This window comes from Orycteropus afer, unplaced genomic scaffold (assembly GCF_000298275.1).
Source record: "Orycteropus afer afer isolate SDZICR_OR568_19922 unplaced genomic scaffold, OryAfe1.0 scaffold00732, whole genome shotgun sequence".
In the NCBI taxonomy this organism is placed as follows: Eukaryota; Metazoa; Chordata; class Mammalia; order Tubulidentata; family Orycteropodidae; genus Orycteropus; species Orycteropus afer.
This window is the reverse complement of record NW_006922319.1, coordinates 539,009-558,699: the sequence shown is the minus strand read 5'-3', so window position 1 is coordinate 558,699 and position 19,691 is coordinate 539,009. Positions and strand designations below refer to the sequence as shown.

At 42.8% G+C, this 19,691-nt stretch overlaps 1 protein-coding gene across 1 annotated transcript in view; it reads right to left on the bottom strand.

Annotated features, from left to right (window-relative positions):
• Nucleotides 1–6,349: 6,349 nt before the first annotated feature.
• The window catches only part of DNAH3 (dynein axonemal heavy chain 3), a 308,795-nt gene continuing 295,453 nt past the window's right edge, over nucleotides 6,350–19,691 (bottom strand). The window contains exons 55-60 of the mRNA XM_042783203.1: nucleotides 16,276–16,430; nucleotides 15,314–15,481; nucleotides 13,520–13,662; nucleotides 9,350–9,554; nucleotides 8,460–8,597; nucleotides 6,350–6,703 (exon numbers count right to left, since the gene is read on the bottom strand). Of these exons, the coding sequence (XP_042639137.1) occupies nucleotides 6,350–6,703; nucleotides 8,460–8,597; nucleotides 9,350–9,554; nucleotides 13,520–13,662; nucleotides 15,314–15,481; nucleotides 16,276–16,430 (1,163 nt within the window). The remainder of the gene's footprint in view (nucleotides 6,704–8,459; nucleotides 8,598–9,349; nucleotides 9,555–13,519; nucleotides 13,663–15,313; nucleotides 15,482–16,275; nucleotides 16,431–19,691) is intronic.

Genomic DNA, 19,691 nt, shown 5'->3' with positions numbered 1-19,691 from the left:
TGTTGGGTACTAATCCTTGTCAACTTGGTTATTTCCAAGAATATGTGCAGTGAGGGCTCATACTTGCTGAGGAATGCTGGAAATAAGCTATCTTACATACCACCAACCCACTGCAACAAACTAAAATGTTAACGAATGCCTGGTTTCTCCTATCTTTACAACCTTACCCCATAAATAAAACATATAGCTTCCTCTTTTAACCCTTGCCCTTTCTATGAAAATGTTTTTATTTTCCTTATTATAAAAGATAGACTTGTTGTAATAAAAGAATAAACTTTAAACCTTAAAGAAATGCAGAGAGTAGAAAGTGGAAATTAGCAAAAATCCTCACCCTGCAGAAATGACCACTTTAACTGTGAGGTTGGACCATAACAAATTGCCAATATTCAACTCTTTGGCCTATGAAAACAGCAATTTCATATTGTATTGGTTCAACCTAAAAGTTTGGTAATATGTCCTTTGAGTCTTTGTTTCTTATGCTCTATACATATATTTTCTTGATATACATAGGTTCATATTAGGCATACTGTTTTGTTGTCCATTTACTTTACTTAATTTACCCTGGACATCTTTGTATATACTTCTCCCTCAATCTGTCTCAGTAGTTTCATTGTATGCTGTTGTATAGATGTGCCATAATTTAACCAGTTCCCTGTTACTTGTTGCCATTGAGTTGATTCTGACTTATGGCAACCCTGTGGTATAGAACAGAACTTCCGCATAGGGTTTCCATAACTGTAAATTGTTACAGGAGTAGACTGCCACATCTTTGTTCTGCAGAGAGGGGTTCCAACTGCCAACCTTTTGGTTAGCAGCCAAGCGCTCTAACCATTGTGTCCCTAGGGCTCAGCATCCTATTCCAAACCAAACCAAACTCACTGCCATTGAGTCGATTCTAACTCATAGAGACCCCCATTGGGTTTCCAAGGCTGTAAATCTTTATGGAAGCAGACTGCCTCATCTTTTTTCCATGGAACAGCTCGTGGGATCAAACCACTAACCCTTTGGTTAGCAGCCAAGTGCTTGCTCCCTATTAGCAGGCATTAATGTTGTCTCTGATTTTGCTACGCATTGAACATCTTTGTACGCATATACATTTTTTCCTCCCGTTTGTTTCCGGGAGCTTTGGTAGCATAGTGCCTAAGGCACTTGACTGCTAACCAGAAGGCTAGTGGTTCAAACTCACCAGCCACTCTTCGGAAGGAAGGTTGGGCAATCTACCTCCATAGTGATACCACTTAGGAAACCCAAGGGGAGGGGTTGCTATGAGTCGGGTTGACTCGAGGGCACATAACAACAACAACATGTTTGTTTCCTAGGTATGCTATAACAAAATGCCAGGAAGTGAGTGGCTTTAAACAATAGAAATTTATTTTCTCAGTTTTGGTGGCTAGTAGCCTGAATCAGGGTGTGGGCAGGGCCATGCTCTCTGAAGCCTCTAGGGGAAGATCCTTCCTTGTCTCTCGCAGCTTCTTTTGCCCTAGGTGTTCCTAGCTTGTAGCTGTAGCACAACTAACCAAGGGCATGGACAGCCTCCTTTGTGTCTCCTCTTTTATAAGGACATCACTCAGATTGGATTAGGACCCACCCTATTCCACTAGAACCTCATGTTAACTGATGACATCTTCAAAGACTCTACTTCCAAATAAGGTCACATTCACCGGGGGTTAGGACTTCAACATGTCTTTTTAGGGGACAGACTTCAAGCCCTAGCATCCCCCATCTTTGGATTCCCATTTTGCTGTGTGATCTGTGGTCATTTTTCCCTCTGTGCAGGGAATAGGGCAAGAAGAGCCCACACACTGGAATCAGAGAGATCTGCGTTCAGCTCCTGGCTCCACTACTTAATATATCTCCTTGGGCAAGTTATTGAACTCCTCTGAGCCTCCATATTCTCATCTGTGAAAATCAGAATTATAATTCCCTATGAGATTGTTATAAAGATTAATATGTATAAAGATTGTAAGGATTAATGAGTCAGTCTAAGTTTAGCATTTAGCAAAGAATCTGGTACTTAGTAAATTCTCAGTGAATATAAATTAATGCTATGATTATGATCATGATTATTAACATCATAATTTTTTTACTTATTTTTCAGATTCATCTGCCTCCGATGAGCCTTACCCCACTACAAGGTCGGGGACTTCAAAGCCAGGACAAATTGAGGAAGCTTTCCAAACCAGTATATCTCAAGTCTCATGATGAAATTTTCTAACCCAGGAGAAAGTGTATTTCTAAGAATGATGAGCCAACTAGAAAGAATGTAAAACAGATTGCAAAATCTTTCTCCTTAATTAGGGGCAAAAATTCAAATACCTTCTAAAAATCTCCAAGATACTGGAACTCACCCCATGATGTGTGCCTACATGTCCCTAGAGTTTGCCAGGCTTTTACTGCCTGAGTGGATGATACTAACCCTAGGAGTTATGGACCTTTGAACCCTTGCAGTGAAGTCATATTTCGAAACAAGACTAAGGCCTATGGAAAGAAGAATGAAGGGTAATAAAGATTTTCATGGGAAAGCTCTTAGCCACACATGCCAGCTGATTCAGAGACATGAGCCAATTGCCAGAAGTTCTTATGGGTACTATGAAATTATATACCACTCTCAGAATTGTTTTGGATATTTTTCAGGTTACATATTTATTTAAAAGTGGACTTGTGTGTGCTTTTATTGTTGCCTTTTGACCCTTCCAAATTCTAGATAATTCTTCTTAAAGGGAATGGCATTGGATTGATCATGGTTTTTCTCAGAAGTTTTATGTGATACCCATCCCTCACTTCCCATAAACAAAAATGCATGTCTTAGTTAAATGCTTATGTTTACCTTATCTTAAAGCCTATGATTACTTAGGGGTGCTGATCTGGACAGCACTTAAAACTCATGTTGCCTTCATCATGAGTATTTTACCTGAACATAATCGACAAGCATAAGGGCCAAGCTGGCTTTCAAATTATGTCTAAACATAAATGGGAAAAGTAAAGACCAAAACACGAAGGATTAACACCTTTATAATGTGTGCAGTTAAGTGAAAATCCTACAGCAAGTCCTTTGTACATGAGTGCCATTGCCTTTGATCTTCAAAGACAGTGGATGTCAACAATAAAGACAAATGTCTATCAGTTTTGGTATCTGTATTCTTTTCCAACATGATCTTTTGACCCTCAGAAGCAGCAGTTGGTACTCCCCTGCCTACACCTAGATTTAGGATTCTTTGTCTCATAGATCCTCTAATTCAAACTAGCCTTGTGTTTCATTCTCAAAAACCTGCCCCTGTGAGCAGAAGGATACTTTTCCATGCTCTGTGGAAGTACTGCAAGGTTGGGCAATGATGTGGAGAACAAATTTAATGCTCTATTAGTGCAGTGTAGCTTACATATTCTTTTAACACAAATGCAGCCCTAGGCCTTTAGTGGATGAAGATGGAGACGTTGAAATGTGCCCATAGTCATGTTGGCCATCCCACTCAGTGAGCATATACACCAGCCTAAAATGTGAATTGGAAAACTTGAATTTGCTGTTCCCTGGGTCAGTCTCCTTCCAGCTGGTCTCAATGTAAATGCATTTTACTGCCCTGAGGTGATTCTAATATTTAAAGTTAAGTATTTTTTGTGCAACATATGGCCTATGAACTCAAGCCAGTTTACTTCTTCTAGTGGTCAACCAAAAAACCAGCAATCTGTCCTGCGCTGGAGGGAAAAACTGGCTGTGCTGGACCCAGTGAGATATGGCATGCCTATGTCATCCCTTTCCTGAACAACTCAAAGGTGTTTGTGACTGTATAATTTTCATCTTACTCTGCTGAATTTGAAAGCACCCTTCCCTATCCAACTTTCTTCAATATGAAAGTCAACCATGATTGCCAGCTACCCTTGGAATGTCTTCCATGCATCAGTTCTTCACCTACATGTGAATTTGATATTCCCAACCTAGTTTGTAAAGATGATATACTATTACACAAAAGCATAATTATCAATTCACTACCAGACCTTCCATGTAACCTGTGTTTTATTTATTTATTTATTTTTCATTTTCTCTCCAAAACTACAAAATCCCTACCTTCAGCCTTTCAAAGGCAGAACCTACCTTTCCTACATTCTCTCCTTCAATGTAATTTTCATCCAAGGCTGACAAGGACTGAATCTGAACTGTTTACCCAACAGCCAGATTTTTAAAGAGCAAGTACTAGCTTGGTGACAAAACTTGTCTGATGTCATCTGCTGAGCTATATATAGGCAGAGCCTGTGGTTTCTCACTGAGCCGATCTCTGGCCATCTCTGCTGTAGGACTCTAGTCTCTAACTCAAAAACACACTGCTCTTTCCCAGGGGGAGACATTAATTATTACAGTGGCCCAATAGAAAATGATCTCTAGTGCAATTTTTTTTTTTTTTCAAAGAGGAGATTGTGTGTGTGTGTGTGCTTTAGGTGCAAGTTGACAAAGCAGAGTTTGTTTTATATTCAACATTTCATGTACATTTGGTTTCACTCCCCATTTACCATCCCCAACCCTAACCCACTTTCCTCCCCTCCCTGCCCAGTAACCCCCAGCCCTGTGCCCCTCATAGTTATGCACTCCTGTGTGTCCTGCATTTCCTCCGTGTCAAAGAGGAGGAAGTTGTTTACATTACAAAAACTTAATACATTAGACAGAAACATTCCATCCCTTGACCCGTGAGAAAGGAGACAATCAGCCTCTGCCTCTATCAGCTTTTAGTTGTTGAAGCTGGAGTTAAGTAACTAATTAAAATTCAGTTCTCTTAGCAAAACCCCACTGCCAGCCCTTTTACAGCTTTCAATGTGAAGTTCAGGGATTTGGGATCCTGACCACCTTGACATCTCATGTGACTAACAATTTTACTTGGAACAACATGGCAGTTCCAGTGATCTGTTTATTCTGGACTGAGCTAAAGGAGACTGGCTCCTCCTCATCTCCCTCCGGGGGCAGGACTTAAAGAACTTCTCTTGCACTTATCTCTATGATCTGGTTGTTTGGATCATTTGCCTATTTCAGCATTTGGAGTCTTCAATCTGAATTTGGTCAGCGCCACTTTCCCATGAAGAAATTGAGCGTTTCTGGACTATGCTAGTTTGATTCTTGGCAGCTTCCTGCGTCCAGGAAAAATGAAAGACTCTGAGTGGGGGACATTTCTTATAATTCTGAAGAGGCAGAAAAGCCAGTCCAGACAGATGAGGACTCTAACATAGCCTTATGTCTTTGCTCAACTAGGTATTAACCAATAGGACACCCTGGAAGATGTCACTTCTAGCCAAAGAACTACATGAGAGTTAACTGAGCAGTAGTACATCAAGAATCTGATTTTTATCTCCCTCAGAATTCTCTTTCCAACTGGCTCTGGGAAGAAACAAGTGAAAAACTAGAAATTTCTGGTACATAGTGGTTAGAGTTACGTATTTCTTCTAAGATTCTATATCACAGCATAGCCAAGTCCTTGGCAGAAAGGCAGCACATGGCAGTGAAAAATGAATGGGCTCTACAGCCAGATAGACTTGGCTGAAAACCTGGCTCTGCGAGGTGAAAGGCTTTGTGACCTTAGACAAGTGGCTTCATCTCTCTGTATCTCCAGAGGGGAGGCAATCATACTCATCACCTAGGATCAACAAGCAAGATGTCTGTAGGTTTGGGTACAACCCCTGGCACACAGCAGGCATGCAACAAATAATGGTTCTCTCACCTCTCCCTGCTGAAACTTCAGCCTATTCGTGTAGGTTAGTAGAGAAGTCTACCACTGACTACCTGGGGATTTAGGCGAATTACTTTTCTAAGCCTCCATTTCTACATCTGTACAATGAAATAACGGTAACATTTACCTTTTAAGACTGTTGAGAGAAGTGCATTTTAAATATCTCAAAAGCCTTAAAAACTAAAAGTGGTCCAAACCCCTCTCAGCCTCTGAGAGGCCCAAATTTTAGCCCCCATGGATAGATGAGGAAAGAAGAAATAGAAATTTAATGGCAATTATAGCAAAATAATGGGAAAAAAATAACTTCCAGGGAGCTTAGTCAAATGGAAAGTCCTGGTGGCTGAGTCCCACAGACTGTGGTAAAATCCAGACTCTATCACTTGGTTGTTGTTGTTGTTGTTATTTGCCGTCGAGTAGTGATCAGATTTAAGGAAATTACTTACCTTCTGTGTATCATGGTGTCTGCAGCCATAAATGAGTATTGTAACAAGACTCACTTCATAGGGTTGATCTGAAACACCTGACTCATAGCAAGGGTCTCTTAATATCATTGCCATCTCATACCATGTGACTCTCAAGAAAGGAAAGCTAGGATGTAGTCAAGAATGAAGTGCTTTTTATTTTCTGAATTGACACAGATGGTGTCAGTCATCCAGCTGGCACAATGAGGCTACCCCTCGGTTTATCCAGTGCTTCTGAGGCATGTCTGTCGGGAGCTCAATGGAAAGGACATAGTTGGTGGAGTGGCCTGTGGTGGAGAGGACACCTCTCCGAGCACTTGTTTTGTAGACTGGACACATGTAAATGTTCTGATGCAAAAACGTGGCACTGTCCCCAGGTTTCAGCCAAATGATGGGCAGTGGGTCATAGAGGATTTTGGGGAGAGACTCCCCGATCTGCATTGTTGTTCTGTCCCAACGGCCACCTTCTAAAAAAAGCCCTTTTATATAGGCCCCGTCTTCTGGATTATTCTCCATGGCTGTTTCTTGTCTGGTCACCTGGAACAGTAGAAAGCTATGAATTCCATCATCCACCATTTTCTTAAATGGGGCAACATTAAAAGATTGCCATCCTCTGATACTCAAAGTGCAACCCGACTGCAATGTCTGCCTCCCCCAGGACACTGGGGCTTCTGTGATAATATCCTTGCCTGCCATAGATGAGCAGGTCTGATTCTCAGCGTGCTGTCCTTATATATGGTGGGACAGAATGAACAAGCACTAAAGTAGGAGTCAGGAGACTGCGTTCGCAATAACTAGCTTAGTGACCTTGTACAATCCCTCCCTTTTCTGGATCTATAAATATAAAAGTGAAGGGTTGTATTCAGAGACATATTGATAAAAATGGTTCTAGGGGGACAGAAAAGGAAGCGTTGATTTGTAGTTGTCAGTTTTTGTGATGTAAATGATCTAAGCCATGGTCTCTTTCTGGCTACCAACTATTAACAACCAGCTCACAAAATTCCTGAAAATAGAACAGCTAGCTCTGGTGAGCTGGTATGAGCCAGCTCCAGCATATCACTCTTTAGATTCAGAGGTGGTAAATTTAAATTCCTTTAACAGAAAATACTCTCAAAAAACCACTGCCGTTGAGATTTCAACTCATAGTGATCCTATACCACAGAGTAGAACCACTCCATAGAGTTTCCAAGGCTGTAAATCTTTATGGAAGCAGACTGTCACATCTTTGTCCCCCAGAGCAGCTGGTGGGTTCAAACCACCAACTCTTTTGGTTAGGAGTAGAGCACTTTAACCATTGTGCTACCGGGGCTCCTAGAAAATGGTCTAAAAAAACAAAAAACAAAACTCACTGCCGTCGAGTCGGATCCGACTCATAGCAATCCTTCCTTGGGTTTCCGAGGTGGTATCACTATAGAAGTAGATTGCCCAATCTTCCTTCCAAGGAGTGGCTGGTGGGTTTGAACCACCAGCCTTCTGGTTAGCAGTCAAATGCCTCAGGCATTATGCCACCAGAACTCCCAGAAAATGGTCTAGGTCTAAGAAAATAGGGAGAGGTGGGGATCATGGTGAATCAGACAGCATAAGCTCCTTTTAAAATCATTCAAGTTCTAATCATATATTATGAATGGAATGTGTTTTCCCTTTCTACTTCTAAATGTTTAATGCTATTAATTTTTGTATATTTAACCAGTATCCAGTTACCTTAGTGGATTCTTCTATTGATTCTTATAGGTGTGTTTTTAGAGTCTTTAGGGATTTCTAGGTATACAATCACTTTATAATCAAAAGTGTTTATTCCAATTATTTTGTTTTCTTATTGCATTCACTTTGGCTTAACATATTCTCAAAGGCCCATCAAATCAACTTCAATCTTAAATTAAGATCTGTAGCAACCAGTTTGTGACTTCTGAGCTTGAATTTTTCCATACAATTTAAAATTCTAAGAGTTCCTCTTCCCCCTTCCTCTCCATAAATGGATAGACTAATACAAACTATTGGCTACTCCTATGAATTTACTCCAAGAAGTAAAGGATGCTCTCATTTTGCTTTGTATGGTGATGGCAGAGTTTCCTCTGAAAAGTTTCCTTTGTATATCCACAGACACAAAGTCTTGGAAATCCTCTGATTCTAATTAAGAATAGGTTTCGGAGCTACTCTAAGTCATGCAATCATTTATGCCATTTGAGAAGCATTTGGGCTTTAACACATCCAAATGTTTAGGCTCATAAGGAAATGAGTAATGTTGCTTTCTCTGGTTAGCTTTTTAAGCTAACCCAACCCAAAACAACTGTACCTCAAATTCAAAGCCAATGTGGTCAATGGGGATGGTGTATTTCCGGGCATAATTCTGGGAGACGCCTGTCAAGAAAGATTGTGTGAAGTAGAATCCGGAGATCCAAAAAACCACAGGAGGCCCCTTGTCAATCCATTCCTGGAGAGCCACAGAAATAAAAACCCAAACCCAACAACATGTCAGAGAGTATATTCAAAGGAAGGTAATATACATGAGTTCAGAAATTGCTTTTCCTGATTTTTCTGGAAAGACTCATCTCTCTCAGTTTAGCTCATATCTCCTCACTTTTGATAGAGATGAAGGTTCAAATAAAATATTTCTACTTTGGAAATATTTTACTATTCTACTTTCTACTTTAAGGAAAGCACAAATATAAACTGATGTTGGAGAGACAATAGAGGGGACTGTAGTAGGGACTGTAACAGACACAACAGTAGGGACTGTAGCAGAATATATGCCCTGTCTAAACTGAGCAATAGCTGCTCATCTCTAGAAATTGTTACCATGCAAGAATGCAGGCCCATTATTTCAGGTCTTTCCTTTTTTGTAGGACAAATGCATGCATTTTTATGTGTAATAATCCAACGTTTACATGCTAGTTCAAAAACTTTTAAATCACCAGACAGCCAAACTAACCGTATCTATTGACCAAAACTAGATGATGAGCCACCATTCTGATATCTATTCTAGTTCCCACTCCTGCCTCCATAGGTCTTCAAAAAGTCTTCCTCCTGCCCTCAAGTCTGGGACGACTGTTTCTAGTAGGTGTTTAATACAGGATGCTGTGTGGATGCCTGCCCTCACTTCTCTCATGCCTTTAATCTGCCATTTCAGAATGTTCACTCCACCTGAATGATTGCAGGTACCCTGTTACCCTAGCTCCCAGGTACCTGGAAGAAGGCCAGGCGGGCCAGCAGGTCAGTCACATAACCCCCTAGGGGCTTCAGCGATGGGTAGGACTTGGCTGCCCACAACGCAGGCACTTTACCCACAAGCATGCTGTCGAAGACATCCTCCAGCTCTGAGGACATCAGGACCTGCCCTTTGATGGCTCGGCCAAGATCGATGAGGCTTATGCGAACCACTTTGGTTAGTCTGCAACAACAAAGAAGTCAGCCTAACTCTTCATTCCACCCAAGTATACAGACTCCAGGTCTCCTTTAACCCTTTCTTCTTTTAAAAAGTCCACTCAATTAATCTACATTCATGATAGAGAAATGCTAGAGAAAAAAATTAAATCACCCTTCATAACCACCTAAAGATAACTTTGGTGTATATCTTTTCAGAGTTTTCTCTTTGTAAACACAACTTGTGTTTTTAAGGGATCATACTATATTCACCTTTCTGTAATCTGCTTTTCTCGCCTAGCCTATAAGGAACTTCTTTCCAACTCAATAAATAAAATCACTGCCATCAAATCGATTACAACACATAGCAACCCGCATTTGGTTCCCAAAGCTGTAAATCTTTATGGAAGCAGACCGCCACATCTTTCCTCCACTGAGTGGCTGGTGGGTTCAAACCACCAACCTCTCTTGGTTAGCAGCCAAATGCCTTAACCACTACATCACCAGGGCTCTTTAATTCAATAAATAGGGAACTGAATCATCCCTGTTAGTTACTGCAATGTGTTACACTTTATTTAATTCTCCCCCTGTTATTAGAAATATATTACTTCTAGATTACTGTCACTACAAACAACATTGCAGGAAACATCTATCCATATCAATCTTTGTTCAAATTTCTAATTATTTTCACACTAACCGTAGAATGTCCAAATTAAACCCTATGCACAATTTTAATGCCTTCAATCCACCAGCCACTCCTCAGAAGAAAGACTGGGCAATCTACTTCTGTAGAGATACCGCCTTGGAAACCCTAGGAGGGGTCATTGTGAGTCAAATCAATTCAACGGCAGTGAGGTGTTTTTTTTTTTTTTTTTTTTTTTTTTGCAAAATTTTTTTTTTTTTTTTTTTCCTCAATTTTATTTATTTTGTTGTTGTTATTGAGAACATACACAGCAAAAGATACACCAATTCAACAAAAAGTTGTTCTTTTTATAGACTATGAAGTGCTTACCTGAGAAAACGGAAGGGAAGCCCAGGAGATGCCAAGTTCACTTCCCTCTCTGTGGCCTCTGTGTTCTGAGGCCTCACCAAGACCAGAGGGAATTCACCTGAGAGTGCCAAAGAATCTAACAGCAGAGACAGTTTGTCATCTCCAAAAATTTATTGGATCTCAACCAAATGGAGTGATCAAACCCATGAAAGGGAGTCCTGGATGTGTAACCACTAAATTGAAGGTTCAGACATTTAGTATATGTGCTAGGCCCATACCATCTAAGGGTTTATAACTTCAGGCCTTTAACTCTTATACCTAAAGACCTACTTGCCAAATTTTTCGTTCTGTTCTTGCAACTAAGGAGCCCTGGTGGCACAATGATGTTAAATGCTCGGCTGCCAACCAAAAGGTCAGTAGTTTCCACCCACCAGCCACTCCAGGGGAGAAAGATGTGGCAGTCTGCTCCCATAAAGATGACAGCACAGAGAATCCTACAGGGCTGTTCTACCCTCTCCCATAGGGTTACTATGAGTCAAAATCAACTTGACAGCACCCAATACCATTCTTGAAACTAAGAGTTCTATTCTTTTAGAGGTTTTAGTACCCAAGGGAAGGAACACTTGCCCTAGAAGACACAATAATGGTTGCCCTGAATTGCAAGCTGAAATGCCACATAATTAGTCTGGACTTCTCATACAACTGGGTGAAGAATCAAAAAAAGGTAGAGGGGAAGAATGTCAGTACTGCCTGATGCAATTAGTCCTGATTAAACCAAAAAAAAAAAAAAACCATTGCCATCAGTCAATTCTGAATCTTAGTGACCCTACTGGACAGAGTAGAACTGCCCCATAGGGCTTCCAAGGCTGTAATCTTTAGGGAAGCAGACTGCCACATCTTTCTCCTGTGGGCCGGCTGGTAGGTTCAGAACCACAGAACTTTCGGTTAGGAGCTGATTGCTTTACCACTGTGCTACCAGGGCTCCTTTCATACTGATTACCATGGACAAATAGGATTGCTGCACAATGGCACGTGGTAAAGGCTCATGGAGGCTCCTGCAACCACCAAAGAAGAACTCAAGGGCCACCCCAGTGATTCTGGCCTTAGGGGAGTCAGGGGAGCAGAGGAGGGAAGTCATTGGGCCTGGGGTCTGGCAGGATGAAGGAGAACTACATCTTGCCACGGTAACTCACTCTCAGCACAGGTGGCATGTCATAGGCTCCCACCCATACCTTGTTTGGTTCCTCATAGAGCTGTCTATTATAAATAAATAAATAAAATTTTACTGTGTCTTAGGTGAAACTTTACACAGCAAATTAGGTTAAAAAAATTAATGATTTTTATACAAATTGTTCCATGAAATTGGTTACAGTCTTCACAATGTATCAACATTCTCATTATTTCTATTCTGCTTATTCTGTTTCCATTAATCTAGCTTTCCAGTACCCCCTTACCTTCTCACCTTTATGTTAGGGTAGGCATGATCATTTGGTCTCATATAGATGATTACTTAAGGGAACACAGTATTCACAGGTGATACTGTTTATTTCATAAGGCAATCTATTATTTGGATGAAAGGTGACCTCCAGCAGTAGTTTCAGTTCCAAGTTCGAAAGGTTTCTTAGGGTGATAGTCTTGGGGGTTCCTCTAATCTCTATCAGTTGGTACCTTTAGCCCCCTTTTTTAGGAATTTGAATTTTGTCCTACATTTTCTTCCCATTCTATCTGGGACCTTCTATTGTGTCCTTGGTCAAAATTGTCCCCAGTGATACCTGAGCACCATCTATTTCTTCTGGTTCAGGCTATGGCTCCAACTGTCAATTGACTACAGAGTAATCCCAAAACTAGAGAAGCTAAGAAATTCTCACAACATTCCTCCAGTTTCCCAGTCCTTCAGAGCCAGGCCTGTCCCTAAAACTGAGCTATGAATCCATGAGGCAAAATGGACACAGCAATACACAGATTATCTGCAACAGCAAGAATTTGGACCAGGAGGCAGAAGTGACGAGTTTTAGTCTAGGCCCCAACCCTCAATCACTTGAGACCTGAATTAAACCACTGTCATCTTAGGGCCTCAGTTTCTGCATCTGAACAAGATGGTCTTGGGAGCCCTTTTAGTTTTGACTAGTTAGGATAAAATCAAGGGGAGCTCACTGCGTTCTGTGCTGCAGTAACTGGGGAAGAAGTGAGGAGAGGCTAGAATAGAAGGCTCAAGACCCTTAGCTCCACGGTCAACCCAGAACACCTTTCCCTATCTCTGTGGCAGAGGCAATGAAAAGAAATTCTCCTCACCTCTTTCTATGTTTATCCTGATTTTACTTATTGGTTAAGTGCATGGGCTATGGAATTAGACTGCCTGGGTTCAAATTCCCTTCCATGACTGAAGGACTGGGTGTCTCTGGGCAAGTTACTTACCCTTTTGGTCTGTTTTATCGTGTGTAAAATGGCGGTGGAGGGAGGGTTAAGCTGTGCATATTTCAAAGCCTATGTGAGGTTTGAATGAGGTAACATGTATAGTGAACCATAACTGGCACTAAGGTCTCAGTAAAAGTAGCTCTAACAAGTGTTTTTATAATTAGCCTGTGCTTGGTATTGGTTCTAACCTGACTTTACAGATGACTTGCGAATGATGGGTGAGAATGAATAGGAGTGATTCAGCCCTCGGCCCATACATGCTGGGGATAGTCCTATTTACAACTCTCCTTATACTGCCTGCCATCGAGTAGATTTCAACTCATAGGGACCCTACACGAAAGAGCAGAACTGTCCCATAGGGTTTCCAAGGCTACAAATGTTTACGGAAGCAGACCGTCTCACCCTCCTCCCGCAGAGCGGCTGACGGGTTTGAACCACCATGGTTAGCAGTCGGATGCTTTAACCACTGCACCACCAGAGCTTTCTTTTTGGTGGGGCAAATCACTTCCTAGCACAGTAATCTCATATCAAGTGTCCACCTCAGATGCTCCCCGTTAGATCTGGCCCCTCAAGAGTACGCAGCCCACCTGTTGAATCTGATGAGCTCTTGCCTCAGGACGGTGTTCATGGACTCTTCATAGACCACAGGGTACAACTTCATGACCACTTCCAGGTCAAAGTCTTTGGGAAGCTTGGAGAGTATGTCCTGGGCCAGCTCCTCAACCACTTCCTTAAAGTACAGACAGTGAAGAGGTGATTGAGAAACAGCACCCTAAGGCTGTGGCTTTGTCTGGGTAAAGCTGAAGTAGTGAAATCTGTCTTTTCAGTGTGCAGAAGTGAATTCTACCTGGGGGAGTTGGGGGTTGGGGGAACACCCACCATCCTCACCAGCCATGCAGAATTTATCACCCCTTGGCTCAGAAGGTGAAAAGCCTGAGCAAGGAGAGCCCTGTCCTCACACTTGGAGCAAGAGCCTGAACATTAGGCAGGGACCTTCTGCTCAGTCAGGTAGCCTCAGGCAGCAACAAACCCTGCAGAACTCTTTCTATATTCAGGTCAACCTCAGTGGGAATCTCCCGTAGACTTCCCAGCTCCTGGTGTAGATGGGACTCTTGCTCAGTGCCCAGTGACACCTGGCAAGATGCTAGGCTATTTCTCAGCACTGAACAAGAAAAGCCCAAGGCAGTTAGCTCAACAGATTAGGGAGGGAGACAGGCCTGGAGGACTGAGGAGGAGTAGGATGTGGGTGTGGGAGAGAGGGATAACTGCAATTCTCTGGATCTGGGCTTCCTTCCCTCTTCCCACTGTGACTGGAATCTCCACCCCTAAATTGAGACAGTCCAGCCTGCTCTACCTTCATTCCTACTAACATCTGTGGTACTATAAACCAAGTCAGGAAACCAAATAAGTAAGATCCAAAGCTGAGAGGAGCTGAACTTGGTGTAGCTTGGAAGGTGGAGACAGGAAAGGAAGGATGGTGGTGAATGGGGGTGTACTGGGAGTCAGGGGATGCAGTTCTGGGTCTGTGGTCCCTCTGATCTTATGAACCTTGAAGCGATGACTCACTGCCTCTCCCAAGGTGTTTCCTTCTGGTTTGTTAACTGAGGACACGGGACTGGGTCAGGGTTTCACACAGTGTGGACTGGTTCCACTAGAGGTACTGGAAATGATTTCAGGTAGTTCAAGGATGTGGAACAAATACTGTTCAATCACATGGTGAGAAAGTTTTTCCCTTTTCAAGTTTTGGCCTTCTTTCTCTTTCATTCCTCTGAAAAAGTCTCAGATTGGTCCTAAATTAAAGCTTCTTAACCCTTCCTTGCTAATCTTGTTCTTTTAACAACAAGGGAGCAAGGTGGCTCTTGACTTTGTGCAAGTGGTACTACTCCATTTATGGTAGTGATGTCCAGTTTCTTTTATAAATACCTATTTTGAAGCATAGTTTTAAAAATACTTTGTAAATGTGGCGTAGGAGTATGTGGATTAGCAAATATCATGAGGAATAGCTGAAATTTTAGAAACAGAGTCTGAATCTGCAAAAAGGACCTCAGATCCCCACCCCTGTCCTTTGAACAATCAAGATAAATGAACAGGAGGGTGTGTCCCCACCAGCTCTGTCCCTCATTCAGCTTCTAAATCCTGGATGCCACCCCCCCCATATCTGAGCTCCACCAGTCACATGGCATCCCCATGACAGGCTAAGTTTGATTCCGCTTCCCATTTCAGCTCTGTATTTAAAGACTGAGTAGCAGAACAAAGCTTCACCCCTTCCTCAGGGGTCTGCCAGGACACCACTTCTAGGTCATCACGGGCAATCCTCTCTACTCACGAGATGGAAAGCTGCCAGGAAACTGAATTATGTCTCTAGCCTCAAGCCCAGTTACCTGAGGGGACTTGCCACTCCCTGCTGACTGCCTGGGGAGGGTCAGAAGCACCCCCTGAAATAGTTGGTTGGTTTCCTGGTTGTCCTTGGTGATGTCGGCATTCTCATGAAGACCGAACACTTCTGGGTGGGCTGTGATGGGGAGGCCCCTGAGATAGTCGATGTAGGACTGGAAAGGAAAGCTTCAGTTGACCTAAATGCAGGTTCCCTGGAGTCTCACAGATCATTCAGGGCTTGGCTGGACCAGACCCAAGCACCCCACACACTCTCCCTTCCATTCAGGCTAGGGGAAGGCATCCCAGGCTCTTCCCCATATAGTTTTCTGGGGAGTGAGTATGAAGGCAGGCAGGGCTGAATATCTTCTTTCCCACCCCTCATCCCACCTCCCCGAGCAGTCCTAGCTTTGGAGTCAGACAGACCTGGGTTTGGACCCTAGCTCCATTACAAACTAACTACGTAACACTGAGCTAGTCATCTGATGCCTCGACAATCCCGGTCTACTTATGTGTAAACGGGAAGATAAACAGATCACAAAGGAGTAAGGCCTTGGTACATAACAGGTACTCAATAAAAGTTAGCTTATTTTCATCCTTCCTCTAGATTTCTTGTTTTCCTCTTTTGTTTTCTTCTGTCCCTTCCCTTTTGCCACCTTCTGGACCTTTGTTTTCAAGTAGCAATTTCCAGCCCACCTACCACCAAAGCTTTGTCTTAACCATTCTTCTCTGCTCTCCCAGATGAACCCCATATCTTAGAAATGTCTCTCTACCAAATACTCAGCATTCATTACACACTAACAATGCCTCTCTTGTAGGCTTTTTGACATATTATAGGTCAGTTACGGACCAAAGCCAGGAGGCCCAAGGCTACCACTGGCACTTCTTGGCTACACCGTAGCCCCAGCTCTATTAAGACTACCAAGCTCCTGCTGGAGGAAAGAGGGAGTGCATGTTTCTCACCCCTCACCTGGTAGGTGCTATGGGCAGGGATGAAGTAAGTGTCTCCAGGAGCGAGGGAGTAATAGTCTTGTTCAATTTCCTTACAGAAGAACGTGGACAGAAGGGACAGCAGGAGACGCCTGTCCTTGTCATCAGTTACTCTGCCTCCATAATTACATTCCCCTGTGGAGAACCAGCAGAGTAAGAAGTTGAGTGCATGGAAGGTCATAATGAACTTGGTCTTTAACCTGAAACAGGGAATGCCTCCAGCTAAGGAGATCTCTGGGTCACAGGGTTGCTGACACCATTCTCAGCTTGGGATGAGGGTAGGCTCTTTTGGGATTATGGTTGCTACAAAATAATACATCCTCACCATCTTAGAAATTAGAATATAGGGATAAGCCAAAAGAAAAAAGAATACAGTTGCCAGTAATTCTACCAGACAGAGAGAACTATATTTAAGCATCTTTCAGACATTTTTTTCTGTATTTACAATGTTAAATTTGGGTTCAGGGCAAAGACTATGGCATGAGACAGTCCTAGGTTCTAATTCCAGCCCTGCCACTTAATAGCAGTTTCTCATCCATCAAGAAATGAATATTTTAAAAAAAAAAAAAGAAAGAAAAAAAGAAGTGAAGATATTGTAGCACTTATTTTACAAGGTTGTGGTTAAGATTAAATGAGATAATGCTTAGAAAGCATTTAACACAATGCTTACATATAGCAAGTATTCAGTTCAATACAGCTATTACAAATGCATATCTTTTATAGAATTCAGATTCCCTATATATACTGCTTTGGGATGTGCCTTCTCTCCCTCCCTCCCCCTCCATTATTAACATCATTCTCTGAGACTAAGGTTTCTACACTCAGATTAGGGAATTTTTTGGACAGGACATCAAATCAAGCGCTCTAACCCCACGAAGCATTTTCCAGCTGGCCCAGACTCCACAGGTGTGTTCCACTGCACTTACATAATGTATGTGCCACCTAGTATTTGGTATCTTGCAGGGACAAGATCCCACTGTATGGGAGTCCCTGAAGGGTGGGCTCATTCTCAATCATTCCAGGAAGAGGCAGGTCTGAGATAGGACACAGAAAGCATGATTGACTTGGTGAACTTCTTTTGGTCTTGACTTGGAAGCATCTTAATGTCTTGGAGAAGAATCCTAGTGGCTAGTTAGAGGAGAGGTAAGAGACCAAGAGGAATCTCATCTTGAGTAGCTTGAACAGACCATCAAGATCGTGAAGCTCCTCTGTTGACTTCAGGCCATTAGCAAAGTTCAGTTTGAACATTATAACTTATCTCAGCTCTGAAGAGAGTTACGATAGCAATGCACTACAGTATTAAGAGGGGAGTGTTCCCTACCCCCCAGGCCAGCAAGGCAGTGTTAGAGGGCACCAAAGAGGAACCTCAAGTGAAGGTAAAATGCAGGCACAGAATCAGAGCCCAAGGTCCTGCCACCACTCCCTCACCAGCAGATGTTCTTTCAAGGGAAACCCTCACAGGCACTGGATTTTATGTTTATGAAGGAAGATGCATCTCTTAATAGCTACATACACGTCCACTCTTTGTAGCAAGAGCACAGGTTTTTAGAAGGGTGAAGCTGTGCCTTATGCCTCTTCTGAATTCTCCCTACCACAGGGCTGGGTATCAGATTAAGAATGTATTGACTTCAGCCCATCTGACTTGATAACCACACATTTGTAAACTAGGTCTGTCTCCTCAGTGAGTGTTGTAGAGAATTCTAATTGTCACCTATATCTGGTTCTCCTTCCTTCCATAGGAAGGAAGGCATATAGGAAGATTACACTTCTTTGGGTCCCTTACAGTGGGGTGGGGCCAAGTGACAAGCTCTTGCCAGTGTGAGGCCCTCAGTGCTACCCTACAGCAGGGACTACCCAAACATGTTAAGATGGTGTTTTGGTTACCTAGTGCTGCTCTGACAAGAATATACCACAAATGGGATGGGTTTAACAAACATGAATTTATTCTCTTACAGTTTGGAGGCTTTAAGTCTAAGTTCAAAGTGCCAGGCCCTAGGGGCTGGGTGAAAGTCCCTTAGCCTTGGGCTTCAGCTCTGCTTCCAGCTCCCAGCCCACTGAAGCTAGAGGCTTTTCTTCACTCAGACAGCTGCTCACTGCTGAGACTGACAAACCCAAGGTTGACAAGTAAAAAGGCACAGTCCTGATGTCACCAAACCACATGGCAGGCCATTAATTCAAGTCCATTTTAAGTCCCAAGGTTTGCAGAGCACGGCAGGCTGCTGAACAGTGACTCGGCTACATGCAGGGTCCAAGCATGCCATAAGGTAGAGACCATTCCCCAAGGCCTCTCTGTATATACAGGAAGCAGACCACATCCCCAAGGCAGCAACTCCTACAATGGAGTTGATTGCCAGTCTCATCATGGGGAATAACTGCCACCAGCTGCCCAGCCACTCAATCAGGCCCAGCCAAGTTGACATGCAGATTTACCTACCACAGATGGTGACATCAAAAGTTGTTGGAGTCTTTGTCCACTGTGTCCTCGAGAGATAATGACAATGATCAGAGACTCCTGCCAATTCACACTGGACATGCAGCATGGGCAACAAATTGACTTTGATGTCTTAAGCCTTTGAATTTTACGGAGTGTTTATTAATTACTTCAGGAAGGAGCCTGGTGGCACATTGCTTAAGTGCTCGGCTTTTAACCAAAAGATTGGAATTTCAAACCCACCAGCTGCTCTGCAGGAGAAAGATAAGGCAGTCTTCTTCCATAAAGATTAAACTAACTAAAAAAAACTCACTTCTGTCGAGTTGGATCCAACTCATAGTGACCCGTCCTTGGGTTTCTGAGGCGGTATCACTATGGAAGTAGATTGCCCAATCTTCCTTCAGATGAGTGGCTGGTGGGTTTGAACCACCAGCCTTCTGGTTAGCAGTCAAATGCCTTAGGCACTAGGCCATCAGAGCTCCTTCCATAAAGATTACAGCCTTAGAAACCCTATGGGGCAGTTTTCTGTCCTACAGGGTTCATATGAGTCAAAACAGATTTGATGGCAGCAGGTTTGGTTTTGATGTCACCTCAGCCTCAAAAGCCTATCCAAACCAGTTGGAGCAGGTTAGTTTATAACCTGTGGGCAGTCCTCAGCTTAGACTAGATCCCAGAGCAATTATGCACTCATCCTATGGTCTGAAGCCACCTTGGATTTTCACAATCTCCAGTGTGGAGATCAAACAAAAACAAAACACTACCATAGAGCTATTCCAACTCATAGAGACCTCCACTGGGTTTTCAAGGCAGTAAATCTTTACAGAAGTAGATCGCTCCATCTTCCTTCCACAGAGCAGCTGGTAGGTTTGAACTGCCAACCTTCTGGTTAGCAGTCAAATGTCTTAGGCACAGAGCTCCTTAGTGTAGTGACCAGTACTTAGTAAAAGCCCAATGTTTGTTGAATG